Source organism: Drosophila suzukii, chromosome 3 (genome assembly GCF_043229965.1).
Source record: "Drosophila suzukii chromosome 3, CBGP_Dsuzu_IsoJpt1.0, whole genome shotgun sequence".
Taxonomy (NCBI): domain Eukaryota; kingdom Metazoa; phylum Arthropoda; class Insecta; order Diptera; family Drosophilidae; genus Drosophila; species Drosophila suzukii.
In genome coordinates this window covers 7,372,884-7,386,396 of record NC_092082.1, presented here as the reverse complement: position 1 = coordinate 7,386,396, position 13,513 = coordinate 7,372,884, and the positions used below count along the sequence as shown (strand labels likewise).

The following is a 13,513-nucleotide window of genomic DNA, read 5'->3' as shown; positions in this document are numbered from 1 at the left end:
AGTTCTATAACTGCTTACCTCATTCCGACTGCAGAGCAACTATCTGTATAGCTCTTATCGGTGGAAGTGCGATAAGTTTTCCACTTCATTTTGGCCATGTTTTGCGTGTGCCGGTGATAAGATAAAAGCGAAAACCCCTAAGCAAGTACAGCGATTTCATTTCACGAATGAATCATTCAGTCTCTGGTTGGAAATAATTTTTTATAAATATTTTGTAAACAAAAAACACTCCCTCTTTGTGTCTCACGAAGAGGCGCTAATTAATCATAATTACCGTTTCCGACATTTTTGTCACATTTTAGGACCGGCCGAAAATTGCGACACTTAAAGTTTTGGCTCTGCTCTCCGTCTTGCCAATCAAAACAAGCCCACAAAAATGGCAATCACCTGAGGCCAGCCCCCTCATCCCAAATTCAGTTTAATTAACTGTCTTGCGGCTCTACGCTCTCGAAATCGTTTTCGTTTTGGTTTGAGATAAAAGATACAAAATATTTGCTTGCCCAATTCTTCGACGTTTTCACAATTTCCTTAACAATGGTTAGGGGAATGTCTGGAAATCATCGGCACACAATATTGTCAATGCCAAACACTTGAAATTAAAGACGGTGAATGCCGATTTTTTTTGCATTTTTCTTTGTAATTCGAGGGCTTTTCTTTGGCATGTAATTGCAAAATAATACAATTTTAAAATAGAGCAGAAAATAGGTAGCAAAAAAAAATAGGTTTATCGATACTTAAAGTAGTTTTAAAAGGTGGGGCAAATGTACTTAGCTACTGTTGAATTTTATGAACTTAAATGCTTATAAGGCAGATAAGCTTTAAGAGCCTTAATATTTAAACGAATCGGGAGAGTTTTGATCCATTTGTATTTCTAGTTTATATCTTGACTTAAAAATGATATACTTATATACCACATATCAATTTTAAAATACTTATGTAAGTTCGAAGTAGGGTTAATTTATTGACACACTTGAATACGATATCTATTTTCTCGAAACTAATGTGTCAACTGCCTTTTCATCTGGGCAATTGTGTGGAGTAATAATCTGTAAGTAAGTCCCCCAATAGTTGTCATCCCTCGGCAGCTCACCATGACCAAGTTGGCAAAAGGTCTTGCATGGCTTACACTCCCCCACTTCCAAGGGCAGTCGAAATTGCACTGCCTGACGAGCAAACCGAACCGAATACAATGGCAAAGATCTGGCTTTTGCCTTATTGTGGCATTATTTTTATTATTATACTTATTAGTTGCTTCTTTTTTTTTGTGGGGAGAGCTCTGAAAGTCAGTCAAGTGTGGCGGAGGCTCCAGTTGTGCCACGCCCACCGCTGACTGCGACATGACCTTAGGCGCATAAACAAACTTTTGGCACAAGCACACGATTTGGCTCTTTAGGACTTGGTCTATAATCTTTTTTTATGGCTGCAAAGCTTAAATTCAGTTTGCGACGCTCTCAATGTGCTTGGGGTACACTATAAAATGGGGCTGGTGGGGTCAATGCTGCACTTTGGTGCATTGTCAATGGGTTTGGGGAACAGAGATACTCGTATATTCCAGAAGGTTCCTTTGGATTTCATTACTTCAATAAAACGATCCTTGTATCTGTAATAATATAATATAATTTCACAATAATAGATCATACTGTTGTGAAATATTTTTAGATTAAAGCTTGAAGATATCTCAGTAATATACAACCAATTCTTGTCATTATTTCAATCTTATCTGACATGACATTTCGAATTTTGAATTATCTTTTCACCATTTTGGCGGTTAAATTTAACAACTTAAGTTTAGTACATTTTTATCAATTTATACATGCATAAGTAAATAATTACCAGTGATAAGGGGTTTCATTAATAAATCTTCTCTTTAACTTTCACTGAAGAAAGAGTTAAGATCACTATTATAATAGTTGATTTTATTTCCTTTTCAAATCTAAAACTAATTTGTAATGTTTTTGATATTCCTTTCTGTAAAGTGTAACTTTTGGTCATTTGAAAGGGCGTTCTTAATAGCTCTTAATGTTTTATTTTCAAATCTAAAACTAATAACATCTAATTTTTTGACATTCCTTTTTCTTAAGTGTAACTTTTGGCCATCTGCCATGCTTTGTTGACTGGTGACAATTCAATTGCTGGTTGGTCAATAGTGCTTGGCACCCGAATTGATTTATGGCCGATGTGCAATGCAACTGCATTGTGGGCCAATCCTCGCTAATGGCTGCATTTCACACTCCACTCCAAATGGCTGCTCTCGCTTCTTGGCCAACTTGCAACTGAGCTGCAACAATTAGTCGAGTGTAGAGACTTTTTCACAAGACTTCCCTCTTTGTTATCAGCGATCATTAATCGGTTTCCATTTAAATGAGCTGAAATTAGTCAAAATGCTTGCGGCTAATCGTGCAATTTGCATAATTTTTGCGCTACATTTCGTTTTGCATGCCAATGAAATGCATTATGGCATTTGCAATAATGTGTGAGTGCCGCCAATTAAAATTGTAATTGTGGAAAACTCTTGTGAAAACGGAAAGTTTGCAAGTTTTCCTGGCGGCCAGCCCGCTTTCCACCCGCCGTCTAAGTTAATTTTGTGCAACGAAGTGCAGCTGATTTATCTATGAACTCTGGTTTTTGTTTTAGACGGCCAGACTAAATACGCACAACGAAGAAAATTGCCTTTGCGAAAAATGCTGGCTAGGCATGTGGAAAATGCATTTGGAAATGTTCATCTACCAATGTTAACCGGGCCATTGACTCACCGCCCAAAAGATCCGGACTCGGCTGAGCTCACCGGCCTGAGTCATTGCTATTTGCAGTGTTTAGCAATTCAAAAGCTAAGCCAGCCGAAGGTTTATTAATGCACAGAGAACGAAATTCAGAAAAATTGGTTTAGTACTTCAAGTAACTTGACAATACTCAAAGTTTATTATGAAATTCTGGGAAAAAGGTTCTTTAAAATTCAAGAAAAACCTGTAAAACCTAGTTATTACTTACTTATTACCTTAAGGTTTTTTATTACCTATAATTCAAAATAGTTAGAATATTTAAGTAACAAATTTGAGAAAACATAAATGAATTCCTATTTTTATAGCTCATTAAAATTAAATCTCTTTATTTGGTTAAGTTTTAAATATTGAACAGTTATTTTTTTCATGTTTTAAATGTTTTTAAGCTCTTAAAAAACTAAAAAGGATTCGTAATCAAAATTGTTGGATTAATATTGTTAAATAGTACCTTATATTAATTTTATAATTTATAATTTCTAAGGTAATTCCCATTCATTTGACATTTGAATCCTCTTTTTTTTTTGCATATTTTAAATGAATAAAAATCTATAAATATTTTTGAAAAGTCTTCTGTTGAATTGATTAAGCAAAGTTGTAGAATTAATTTTGTTTTATAGTTGTGCAGTGATTTATTTCTCTGTATACCCTCTTACTTCTGAGGTAATTCCCATTCATTTGACATTCGAAACTGCAGTTTACCTGTTGCATCCGTCCTCAAGAAGCGAGCCTTGTCAACTCATCGCTTCGGCAAAGCGCATTCAAGCGAGTCATCAGCAGCCCCGCCCACCTTCCTGCCGCCCCTTGGCACGATTCTGGCCGGGCCAACATGACTTGGCTGGCAATTTAGTTAATTATTTTAAAACAATTATCGAATGCATTATGCCGACATGGCGGCACGCCGCTTTCAACACCAAACTCATCAGTGGAGCTATTGAAGCTGATGACTTCTACACTTTAGACATCTGAAGAATAGACAAAACAACTTTCTGCAATCTGAAAATTAATATCCAGAAATTGTAGTCTGACAAGCAAGAAAAATAACTTGAGGTTACTTAAAATAAAGAAGCAATCAGAGATCGATAAAAATCATTTTTACTATTTCCGGTAGTTAGAATATAGAATTTATAAAAATGTATCTGTAAGATAAATATAAAATTCAAATTCATATATATATAAAAATCAAACTTCTAGAGCTACAGCATCCAAAGTTTTCTTCAATACTCTAGGAATAGGGATGGTTTTTATTTAATTTTTATTTTATACATTTTTTTCAAAGTAATGATATAAATAGCTCACATTTCAGGCGTATTTTTACTTACCCCTCATGCACTTAAAAAATATATAATAAATATTTACTTATATTCTAAAGCAATCAAATGTAGTTCTTACTTCTTCAGCGATAAAGTGTCAAAACAAAGAGACCATCAGACCTCCACATTCATTTCCTTTTATTTACCTGGCTCACTTCAGGCAGCATTAGAGAGGTATTTGCATAAGTGCACCTGAAAGCACTTGGCCCATTGATGAGTCATTTAGCATTTTGAGCACCTGTCGCCCGGTTTGTCTATGCCGCTAAGCGTGTCAATTGCTACGACATTTCCTGCACAAAATTTCGCTGCACAAATATTTATAATTTTCATACCTCGAAAATGGCAGCGAATGAACAACAATTGCCGCGGAACGTTTAGTTGGAAAGTGGGTCGAGTTACGTCGCATTTGAATAAGACACATAGACCACGGGTGGCAAAATACAAAAAAAGAGCTGGCAACATGTTGCCAGTTTGGATGGGCGGGTTTGTTTACAGAGTTGGATGCGATCCATACATATATCCCATTTCAGGTGATCATGCAATGCAATTAGCCGTGGATGAAAAAGAGATCCGAAATACAAATACGTAATAAAATTAACGCAAAAACAAAACTGGCTTGTCCATCATGAAATTTGAGGCTGATTTTGTTTTGTTATTTCGTCTTCAGTTTTCCTACAATTAAAGTCTGCCACATGATTTTGCTTTTGAATATGTGAACTCATTTTTTTTGCGGCACAGCGGCTGCTGTTGTGGCGGCTAGTTTATGCACAGAGAGAAAAATTTACTTGAAATGTCCCATAATTAACAAAAACCCAATGTCCCATCATTAAGTAAACACAATTTTAAGGCATAAATATATTAATTTGCCTTTTGTCTGCTTAACACAGTAAGAACTTTTATGTACATGCCTAGGTGTTCATTAATTTTTGAGATACAAGCATTCAGATGGATATTTTATAAGATAAGATAAGAGAACAAAATAAAGCCATGATCATTTGTTGTCAATTTAAGAACATTTTCTCACATTTTATAAAAAAAACGTTCTTGATATCAGGACATAAGAGCTCTCAATTTATTATTTTATAAGATACTTTACTTAGAAAGACGAAGTGAAGAAGACCCTGAAATAATGTGAACAGAATAAAGCCAAGATCATTTGTTGTCAAGTTAAGAACATTTTCTCACATTTTATCGAAAAAAACGTTCTTGATATCAAGACAAAAGAGCTCTCAAAATGTTTTGGTTATTTGTAGTAGGTTGGGATTCTTGTAAAATTTAATAATAAATGGTTTTGAATAACTAAACTTAGTTAATTTAAGCTGTGACACTTTAAGATATTTAATTAGTATTTGTAAATTTGTTTCCCCGTGTAGTTGCTGATGGCAACTTCCGCTGTTGCTGTTGCTGCTGCTGCTGCTGGTGGCAGTTGTAGTGGTGCTGCTGCCATCATCAACACATTTCATTGAGCGTGAAATAGAAACAGAGAAAGTACAATATGTACAATAATTTTATTTGTGCCTCGCTTTATCTCTGGCTGCTCAGTCTCCTCTGACTTTAAAAATCCAACTCTGCGAGTGCAATTGTGTTTTGTTATTAAAGTTTTCCATTGTTGCAAACTTGCTGCAGTTTTCCTTTTGCTTTTGGGCTTTTGTGCAGCGACAACTACTTTGTGGTTTTTTCGGCATCGTTGGCGTCTTTTGCATTTTATGCAAATTGCCCGTAATTTTATTTAAGCTTTTCATTTACAGTTTTGTCGCTCCAATTTATTAGGTTGTCGCTTATATGTATCTTGTGCTGTTTCTTTGGTTTTGCAGCTGTTTCGCTGATAGGCCAAAACAATCGCGTTGACTTCTCAGATTTATTGCCAACTCGTGATTTTCCCCAGCTCGATACGTGGTCGCATTGGCTTTTCCGCCTTCCGAGTTGTTGCGGTGAAATAAAGAAGCTGCATTGGTTACAAGGCTTGACGGGTTCTATCGCCGTCTTTATTTTCTTTACTTTTTATTTTTTTGCAGGCCTTTTGGCCTGTGCTAGCCAGTGTTTGCCAATTGAAGGTCCAATTATCGATTAAACTTTGCATGCAATTTTCAATGTCTCCGCAAGCCTTGATCCAAAAAGGTCGGGTTATAAAAACACAAATAGCCCCGAGCTAGAGCCTCTTATTCATAGCTACCTGGCGAAGACTGACACACGCCTGTCAATTATGCAAATTAATTGCTGCCGTTTCTCGCGCCGATAAGTCCAAGTGGCATTCGAAAAGCGGGCTTAGATCACTTGTGGCCCAACACTTATCGATCTGAAAAGACCTTTGATCCAATTTAAGTTATTGAAAATGTGATTGAAAAGTTTGAAACGGTTTACGATGTCTTTATTTAGTTATTATTGGTTCGATGTTAGCATAAAGAGGTTTATGATAAAAGAATGCTAAGGTCACTTATGATTTAACACTTATCGATCTGAAAAGACATTAATCCAATTAAGGTTATTAAAAATGTGAATGGATAGCTTGAAACGGTCTAGGATATCTCTACTTCGTTTTTATTTGTTTGATGTTAGAATAAAGAGGGATGATACAAAAGTACTTAGGTCCCTTATGATCTAACACTTATTGATCTTAAAAGAACTTTGATCCAATTTGAGCTTTGGGGTTTTTTTTCTCTTTGGTGTTATTTTTAAAACCAAAATAGTGATTTTAAATATAATACAAAAGAATCCTTGTCAAGAAATAAATACATTTAATTTAAAAAAACATTTTATTTAAATTTTTTTTAAAACAATTATTGTCACGTTTTGGAAAAATATATTTATTGTTTTAAATTAAAATAAATTATTTGTGACACACGTATTTTGTAGTAAATGTTACATAAATTCAATTAAAAATAGCAATAAACGATTATTAATATAAAATTCAGATGCTACTTTATTTTACCTGCACCTAATGAATTGCTTTGGCAAAAAATAATACAATCAAATATACACTTAATAATTTTTTACTGCCGGGTAAATAATAGTGGAAGTTACTTACATTGAAGAATGTTTACTACCCTCTTAAAACTCCCAAGTGCATCCACAATTGGCTGAAAACTACCAAACGCTTGGTGGCTGATGCGCTTTTAATTTTTCACCAGCCATTTGTCTGCAAACCGCATCTCAGCAAAGCGGAGAAGTGAAAATTCAATTGCATTTTAATTTGAATAATGGGAATTTGTTTCTTTTTGACGGCTGGCTTTTTGCAGTCGTTGGTGTCAAAAGTCGTTGGCATTGTTTTGGGGGCTTGGGAGTCTCTTGGCCGCCGGCACAGTGCGGCAAATTGGTGCATATGGCAAATAAAGTGAGAGGTGGTGCCTAGCAACTCTTTTGTTTTTTTGTTTTGTTTTTTATCTTTTATTTTTGCATCTTTGCCGGCCTGCAGCCAATTGTAAATGCAAATAACTAAACAATTAGTAGTCGAGAGCTGAGAGCTGAGTTAACCTTGCGGTTTTGCCTGGCATCGAGCTTTGCGACTGTGTACGTGCCCATTGTTGGCTCTACTTTCATTGTCTTGACTGACTGACTGCCATATAATTGACAACACGTCATAGAACCAACAATACGCCAAATGAACACACAATTAACTTTCATTTTTTTTGGTTTGCCCCTTTGCAGAAACTCGAGCAGGAGAAGCATGTGCTGCGCCAAAAGCTGGCGATCGCCGAGGACGAGAGCGATCAGCGGGTCCTCGAGCTGCAGTCCGATCTCACCGAGCTGAAGGACAAGCTGCAGACCCAGGACACGGCCATCAGGCAGGCGGAGAAGGAGAAGACCATCCTGATCGACGAGCTGCAGCACCAGAACACACGCCTCACCGAACAGATCCAGGAGGCCCATGCCACCGAGCTCAAGCTCAGCGCACAGATCCAGGAGCTGAAGGACCAGTATCACTACAGGAACAGCAGCCTGCAGGTGGGTTTTATATTCAAAACAATTATTATCATATAAGTATGAAAATTAACAATATTTAATATTTTAAAATTATCATTATATAGCAACATCATCAGAAATATGAAATCAATTTTAAAACTTAACAAGCAAAACTTTTATTAACAAAAAAACCATTGAGATGGTTCCAGATGACGGGAATAAATTAGAACATAAATCATATTCAAATCTGTAATATTCTATCAATCTTTATAAGTATTGAAGCGGATGCCCTTTTGGTTTTTTTTACAAAATATCAGCCTTAATCTGGGTTCCTTAAATATAAATGATATTATCTTGAATGGCCTCATATGAAACGTCTTATTTATTGAGCACTTATATTAAATAATAATTCAATTTAAATAATATCTTCCCTGCAGGAACATGTCAACAGCCTGGAGTCCATCAAAACAGAACTCAACCTCACGACGGGCAAGCGTCAGGAGCTGGAGCGCCGCCTGCAGCAGGCCCAGGAGGAGAAGGAGAGCCTCACCTCATCGCTGGAGGAGTCCTCCGACAGAATTCACATGCTGGAGCGCCATGCACGCGAGCAGGAAACAAAATTAGAGGTAAGTCAGCAACAGTTTTTATTGGGAAATGGTGACGGAGGAGGGAAATAAGAATTGGCTTTATCACGTCGCGTCAACGGAATCGTGATTTACCCACCAACCGAAGATTATTTATGGGCCAGCAAAGCCAACTGCGCAGTTTCTTGAGTACCTATTCCAGGTTTATCTCCCCGGCAACAACTTTCTTTTTTCTCTACCAAGAGCAAAGACTAAACTCCATTCTATAAATATTTCCTAACACGGATTCATTAATGAAGTCTTCAGGCAAGGTATCTAATCAGTTTTATACGAGAAAACACATTTGCAATAATTACTAAAAAGATTAAAAACAATGTCAAGGGTAATACAAATTATTAATAATGTTCTTCTATAGTTTTACTTCGTTTTATATGCAGCAATTTCATATAAAATACCTTTCTCTTATTACAGACCACCTTACAAGCACTGGAACGCTCCCAGCGCGAAAACAATGTACTCAGTGAACGTTTGGGTGCCGTAAGTTGTCCCTTTCTTTAAGTTAATAATTCCTCATTTATTAACCAAACATTATGCGCTCCTTAAGGAAGTACTACTAACCTCATCTAAATTCGTCTACAGGAAATTGTTAAGGGCCTATCCGAACAACATACATTTTTTCCTTACATCAATCGGTTCTGACTGAAAAACTCAGATCAAATTTTACTTTTACTTTGATTTAAAAATAAAATCCCGTTTTCAATCCTTGCCCACAGGACACAAACTCGAGCACGCCGGGCAGAAAAAGTCTGCAATTCGAAATGGAATGCGACGAAGACGATGGCAGCTATACTGAAACGGGGAAGCCCAATCATATGTGGGTGGAGGCCCGATCCGTCTACATACAACTTAAATCCCTGGTGGATTCGCTGAAAGTGAGCCATGACGACGATTCAGGTGGGTAAATGTTAACTGTAGATAAATATTTTAACCTCATAAAAATACTATCAATATCCGTTGCTATCTTAGTGTATGTTCATGATAAATCGTTAACTCAAGATTACTTTTGATGCTAATAGCACTTTAAACCATGTTTCAAGGATAATATCAATATCAAATTATTCATATCATTTCGAACAAAGATTAACTTTGATATAATAGACTTCTTTGAGTCGAAAATAAAATGTCTTAAAGATAGTTAGTTATCTTAAAGGTAAATATATCTTAAGGATAGTATTGAAATAAAAATATTAAATATTCCCTAAGAACAAGAAATCTCAAATTTTAAATGGGTATTCCCTTTCCAGGTCTGAACTCCGACATATCGCTGGAGCTGGAGTCGATGGACAACACCATTTCGAGCTCGGAGCGCCACGAGGATGGTCACCTGGCCATCGAGTTCCGCCAAGGCATGCTTTCATCGATGTCCGACGAACTGACCCGGTTGCTGCTCAACCTGGACGCCGGCAACTTCAAGAAGATGCTGGACCAGACGCGCAATCTGGTCCTGGAGCAGGAGGATGAGATCAAGCGCAGTCACCAGCTCATCCAGCAGCTGGAGGCCAAGGTCACTGTGACGGACGTGGAGCTGCAGAATGTCAAGGAGGAGCGGGATCAGGCCCGTGGTGATCTGGAAGACAACACGGATCGGGATGAGCTGCTGTCCAAGGCGCAGACAGAGCGCGATGCGGCGAATGATCGTCGCACCAAGGCCGAGGTGGAATTGGCCAAGACGCGGGTGGAGCTAATGCAGGCCAATAGCCAGCTGCTGGAGTCCATTCAGCAGAAGGTGGAGCTGTCGCAGCAGCTGGAACAGTGGCAGATGGACATGCATGAGCTGATCGACGAGCAGATGCGCTCCAAGCTGATCAACAACCGGCGGGCGATGGCCGCCGAGTCATCCGCCCCATCGCCGCCCAGCAGTGCCGCCGCCAATCTGGCCAAGCGGGTCACCAGCTACAAACTCTGGAGTTTATTTCAGCGGTAATTGGACAAACCTCACTACCCGCTGGAAGGTATATGCCACCCTCCTGTTCTTAATGTAGGACAGATCTATATATTTTTAATATTTATATTTATACACAACAAACAACACACACAAATCGGAGGAGTCTAGGCATTATAGGTATTGTACTTTATTGTTATTTGTATACTGGAAGCATCGCCCTTCTTCTGTTCGTAGTGAAATCTATCTAATTACGCTTTATTAATTTTAAACACTTACCGCATATTCGATATGATTATTGTACCTATTGTAATTACTGTAATGTAACCGTATTTGTACCTACGTTTAAAGACAAATTGTCTATGCGAACGCTTTACCCCTCTATCTCTCTATTTAGTTTTGTCCAGAATTGTTCTTAAATCCTCATATGGACCCCACAAGTAATCCGGAATCGCTAAAGAAATTTTATGTTTTTCCTAGGACCTGAGGCGTTACTTGTTGGGTCCGTTTAGGTCTATACTGTTAACTGATAATCAAAAAAAAAAGAAAACATATCGCGCCTTTATGTTGAAGGCTTAAAAAGCCAGCACTTCTCGGGAGAAACTGTTGCGATTCATTAAAATCAAAGTGAAATGAAAATCAAAATCTGTACGTAAGCAAATATAATTGTAAGCAAGGCATTTATGTTATAGCAAATAGAAATATTCATCATGCTGGCAATCGAAAGGAGCGCAGAAAATGTTAGAAACTGTGCAGCAGACAAAACTTGCCTTAATGAACGGACAATGAAATTTTAGATTGTTTAAATAACATAACTTACCAATAAACTTACGAGTATACTACAACCTTATTTTTGACATTTATATTTTCCATACATTTTTCAATTGACCTTTCATTAAAAATAAATTCTTAGGTATACTTGTAACAAACAACTTATTAAAACTTATAATAGGTTTAAAAATTATCTTTTTTGATTCCACGTTTGTAGAAGAATATTTGAACATGGTAGTATGATATAATACATTTCGTGTCAAAATGGAAGCTACTTTTATTCCTTCGATTTGTGCACGCGGAGGTGTTTGTTAAAGCTCTTCTCAGAGAAAAATCCTTCGTCACAATGCGGACATGGGTGGGGCCGAATCTTATGACTACCAATATGCTTGTCCAATGTCTTCTTTAAGGCAAACCTCACATCGCAGTGTGGACATTGATGCAGCGTTTTCGGCTCAACGGGCTTTCTGTGCGCCTTATCGTGGCCCCGTAAACTCTGCAGTGAGTCAAAGGCTTTGGGGCATTTGGTGCATTTGAAGGGCCGATCGTTGTTTTCCACATGCCAAAGGACATGCTTTGCAAGAGACTGATTCGCACAGAAGCCCTTGCCACACTGATCACACTTGTAGGGCTTTTCTCCGGTGTGGATGCGTAGGTGACTCTTCAGGTGATGGTTGTGCGAGAATGCTTGGCCGCACTCCTCGCATTTGAAAGGCTTAACACCCGAGTGCGTGCGCTGATGCTTTATCATGTTGGATTTCTCGAAGAACGACTTGTCGCAGTCAGGACACTTGAACGGCCGATCCCCGTTGTGGACCCGCAAGTGGGTGATCAAATGCTGGTTCTGGACAAATCCTTTGCCGCAGAGCTCACATTTAAAGGGCTTTTCCTCCTTATGCAGCCGACTGTGCAATTTAAGGCCCGAGTTCTTCGTAAAGGTCTGATGACATTCTGGACACTCATATGGTCTTTCGCCAGTGTGCCGTTTTATATGGGCCCTAAGGTTGCCCCTAGTGTAAAAGGTCTTATCACACTGTGGACACTTGTGAGCTTTCTGCTCGTCGTGGGTGAGCATGTGCGACTTTAGGGTAGGACCATGGGTGTACTCTTTTGGGCAGAGGGGGCATTTGAAAGGACGCTCTCCGGTGTGCTTGCGCCTGTGGGTTGTTAGCTGGGCGTTGGTACGGAATCCTCTGCCGCAGAAGTCGCACAGGTGCGGCTTTTGTGGATCATCCTGCGCCTTGTGCCTAGCAATGTGCTTCTGCAACGCCTTCTGCGACGAAAAAGTCACTCCACACTCTGTGCACAGCAGCGACTGATTTTTGTCGTCGGTCGTTAATGGCTCTCCCTTGCCTTGCATCCAGGTCTCCTCTTCGTCCTCTTGGTCCGACCAGCTAGGTGACCATTCATCAGATTCTTCTTCACTTTCTTCAACATTATTGTCGTCTTCTGCAAAGGCATCTTCGAATGTCTCACCGTTGGACAATTCTTCTTCAGTTTTTATATCGCTCATAGTTACTGAAACATTAAGAGAAAATATTTTAGTTTACCTAACACAACCTTATTTAGTTAACCTAAAAGGATTCAAGGGGTGCCCCAAAGCAGTGTTATTACCACTACATATCTGATAGACCTACTTTCAAAGACTTCCTGCAGCGGTTGACCGTCCTGTTCCTTATTTGGCAAGCCATCCGTTGGCTCGAAATCATTATCCGTTTTCAAAACAAGCCGATCATCCTCCTTTCCAGAAACATTCGTGTCCAGCGGATCCTCGCAGCCAACCATCTCGAAATCCACTAGTTGATTCTTATCACCCTTTCTGCTCCGAGTTCTACCCTGGTTAGTGGGAGCGGGATTGTGCAGCTGAAGGAGGCGGGTAAAGTACTGGAAACTCTGCTCGCACTTGTGCCTGAAGTGAAAGGCGTTTTGGGTGGCAACAAGGCAGGAGGGACAGATCTTCTGCGGCATCGCATCTCGGTTGACGCGGCAGTTCTCGGGGAGAAAGGAGTTCAACATTTCCCAAACGGGTGGGTCGCAGATATCCGTGGAGAAGAGGTCCACCAGTACGGGCGAGTGTTCGGCGCAGGCGCGACAGTTCTTTCCCATGGTGGCCACCGATGATCTATCCATTTTCCACAATGATTTTCCAACCAAAAACGGCCAGAATTTCAAAAGATTCAAGAACTGTTTTGCACTTTCTGCCAAATAGTTAATGTGAACGTATCC

At 38.9% G+C, this 13,513-nt stretch overlaps 2 protein-coding genes across 4 annotated transcripts in view; one reads left to right on the top strand and one right to left on the bottom strand.

Annotated features, from left to right (window-relative positions):
• Window positions 1-11,366, top strand: part of LOC108013280 (bicaudal D-related protein homolog) — a 26,681-nt gene extending 15,315 nt beyond the window's left edge. For all 3 annotated transcript variants that reach the window (XM_017079052.4, XM_017079053.4, XM_070996966.1), the window contains 5 exons: window positions 7,736-8,032; window positions 8,428-8,616; window positions 9,046-9,111; window positions 9,348-9,528; window positions 9,879-11,366. In XM_017079052.4, the coding sequence (XP_016934541.3) occupies window positions 7,736-8,032; window positions 8,428-8,616; window positions 9,046-9,111; window positions 9,348-9,528; window positions 9,879-10,558 (1,413 nt within the window). In that variant the 3' untranslated portion in view covers window positions 10,559-11,366. The remainder of the gene's footprint in view (window positions 1-7,735; window positions 8,033-8,427; window positions 8,617-9,045; window positions 9,112-9,347; window positions 9,529-9,878) is intronic.
• Window positions 11,364-13,513, bottom strand: Meics (Meiotic central spindle). The gene is made up of 2 exons (XM_017077571.4): window positions 12,925-13,513; window positions 11,364-12,805 (listed from the first exon to the last, which is right to left on the bottom strand). Exons 1-2 carry the CDS (start codon window positions 13,415-13,417, stop codon window positions 11,565-11,567), a joined length of 1,734 nt encoding a protein of 577 aa, XP_016933060.4. The 5' UTR covers window positions 13,418-13,513; the 3' UTR covers window positions 11,364-11,564.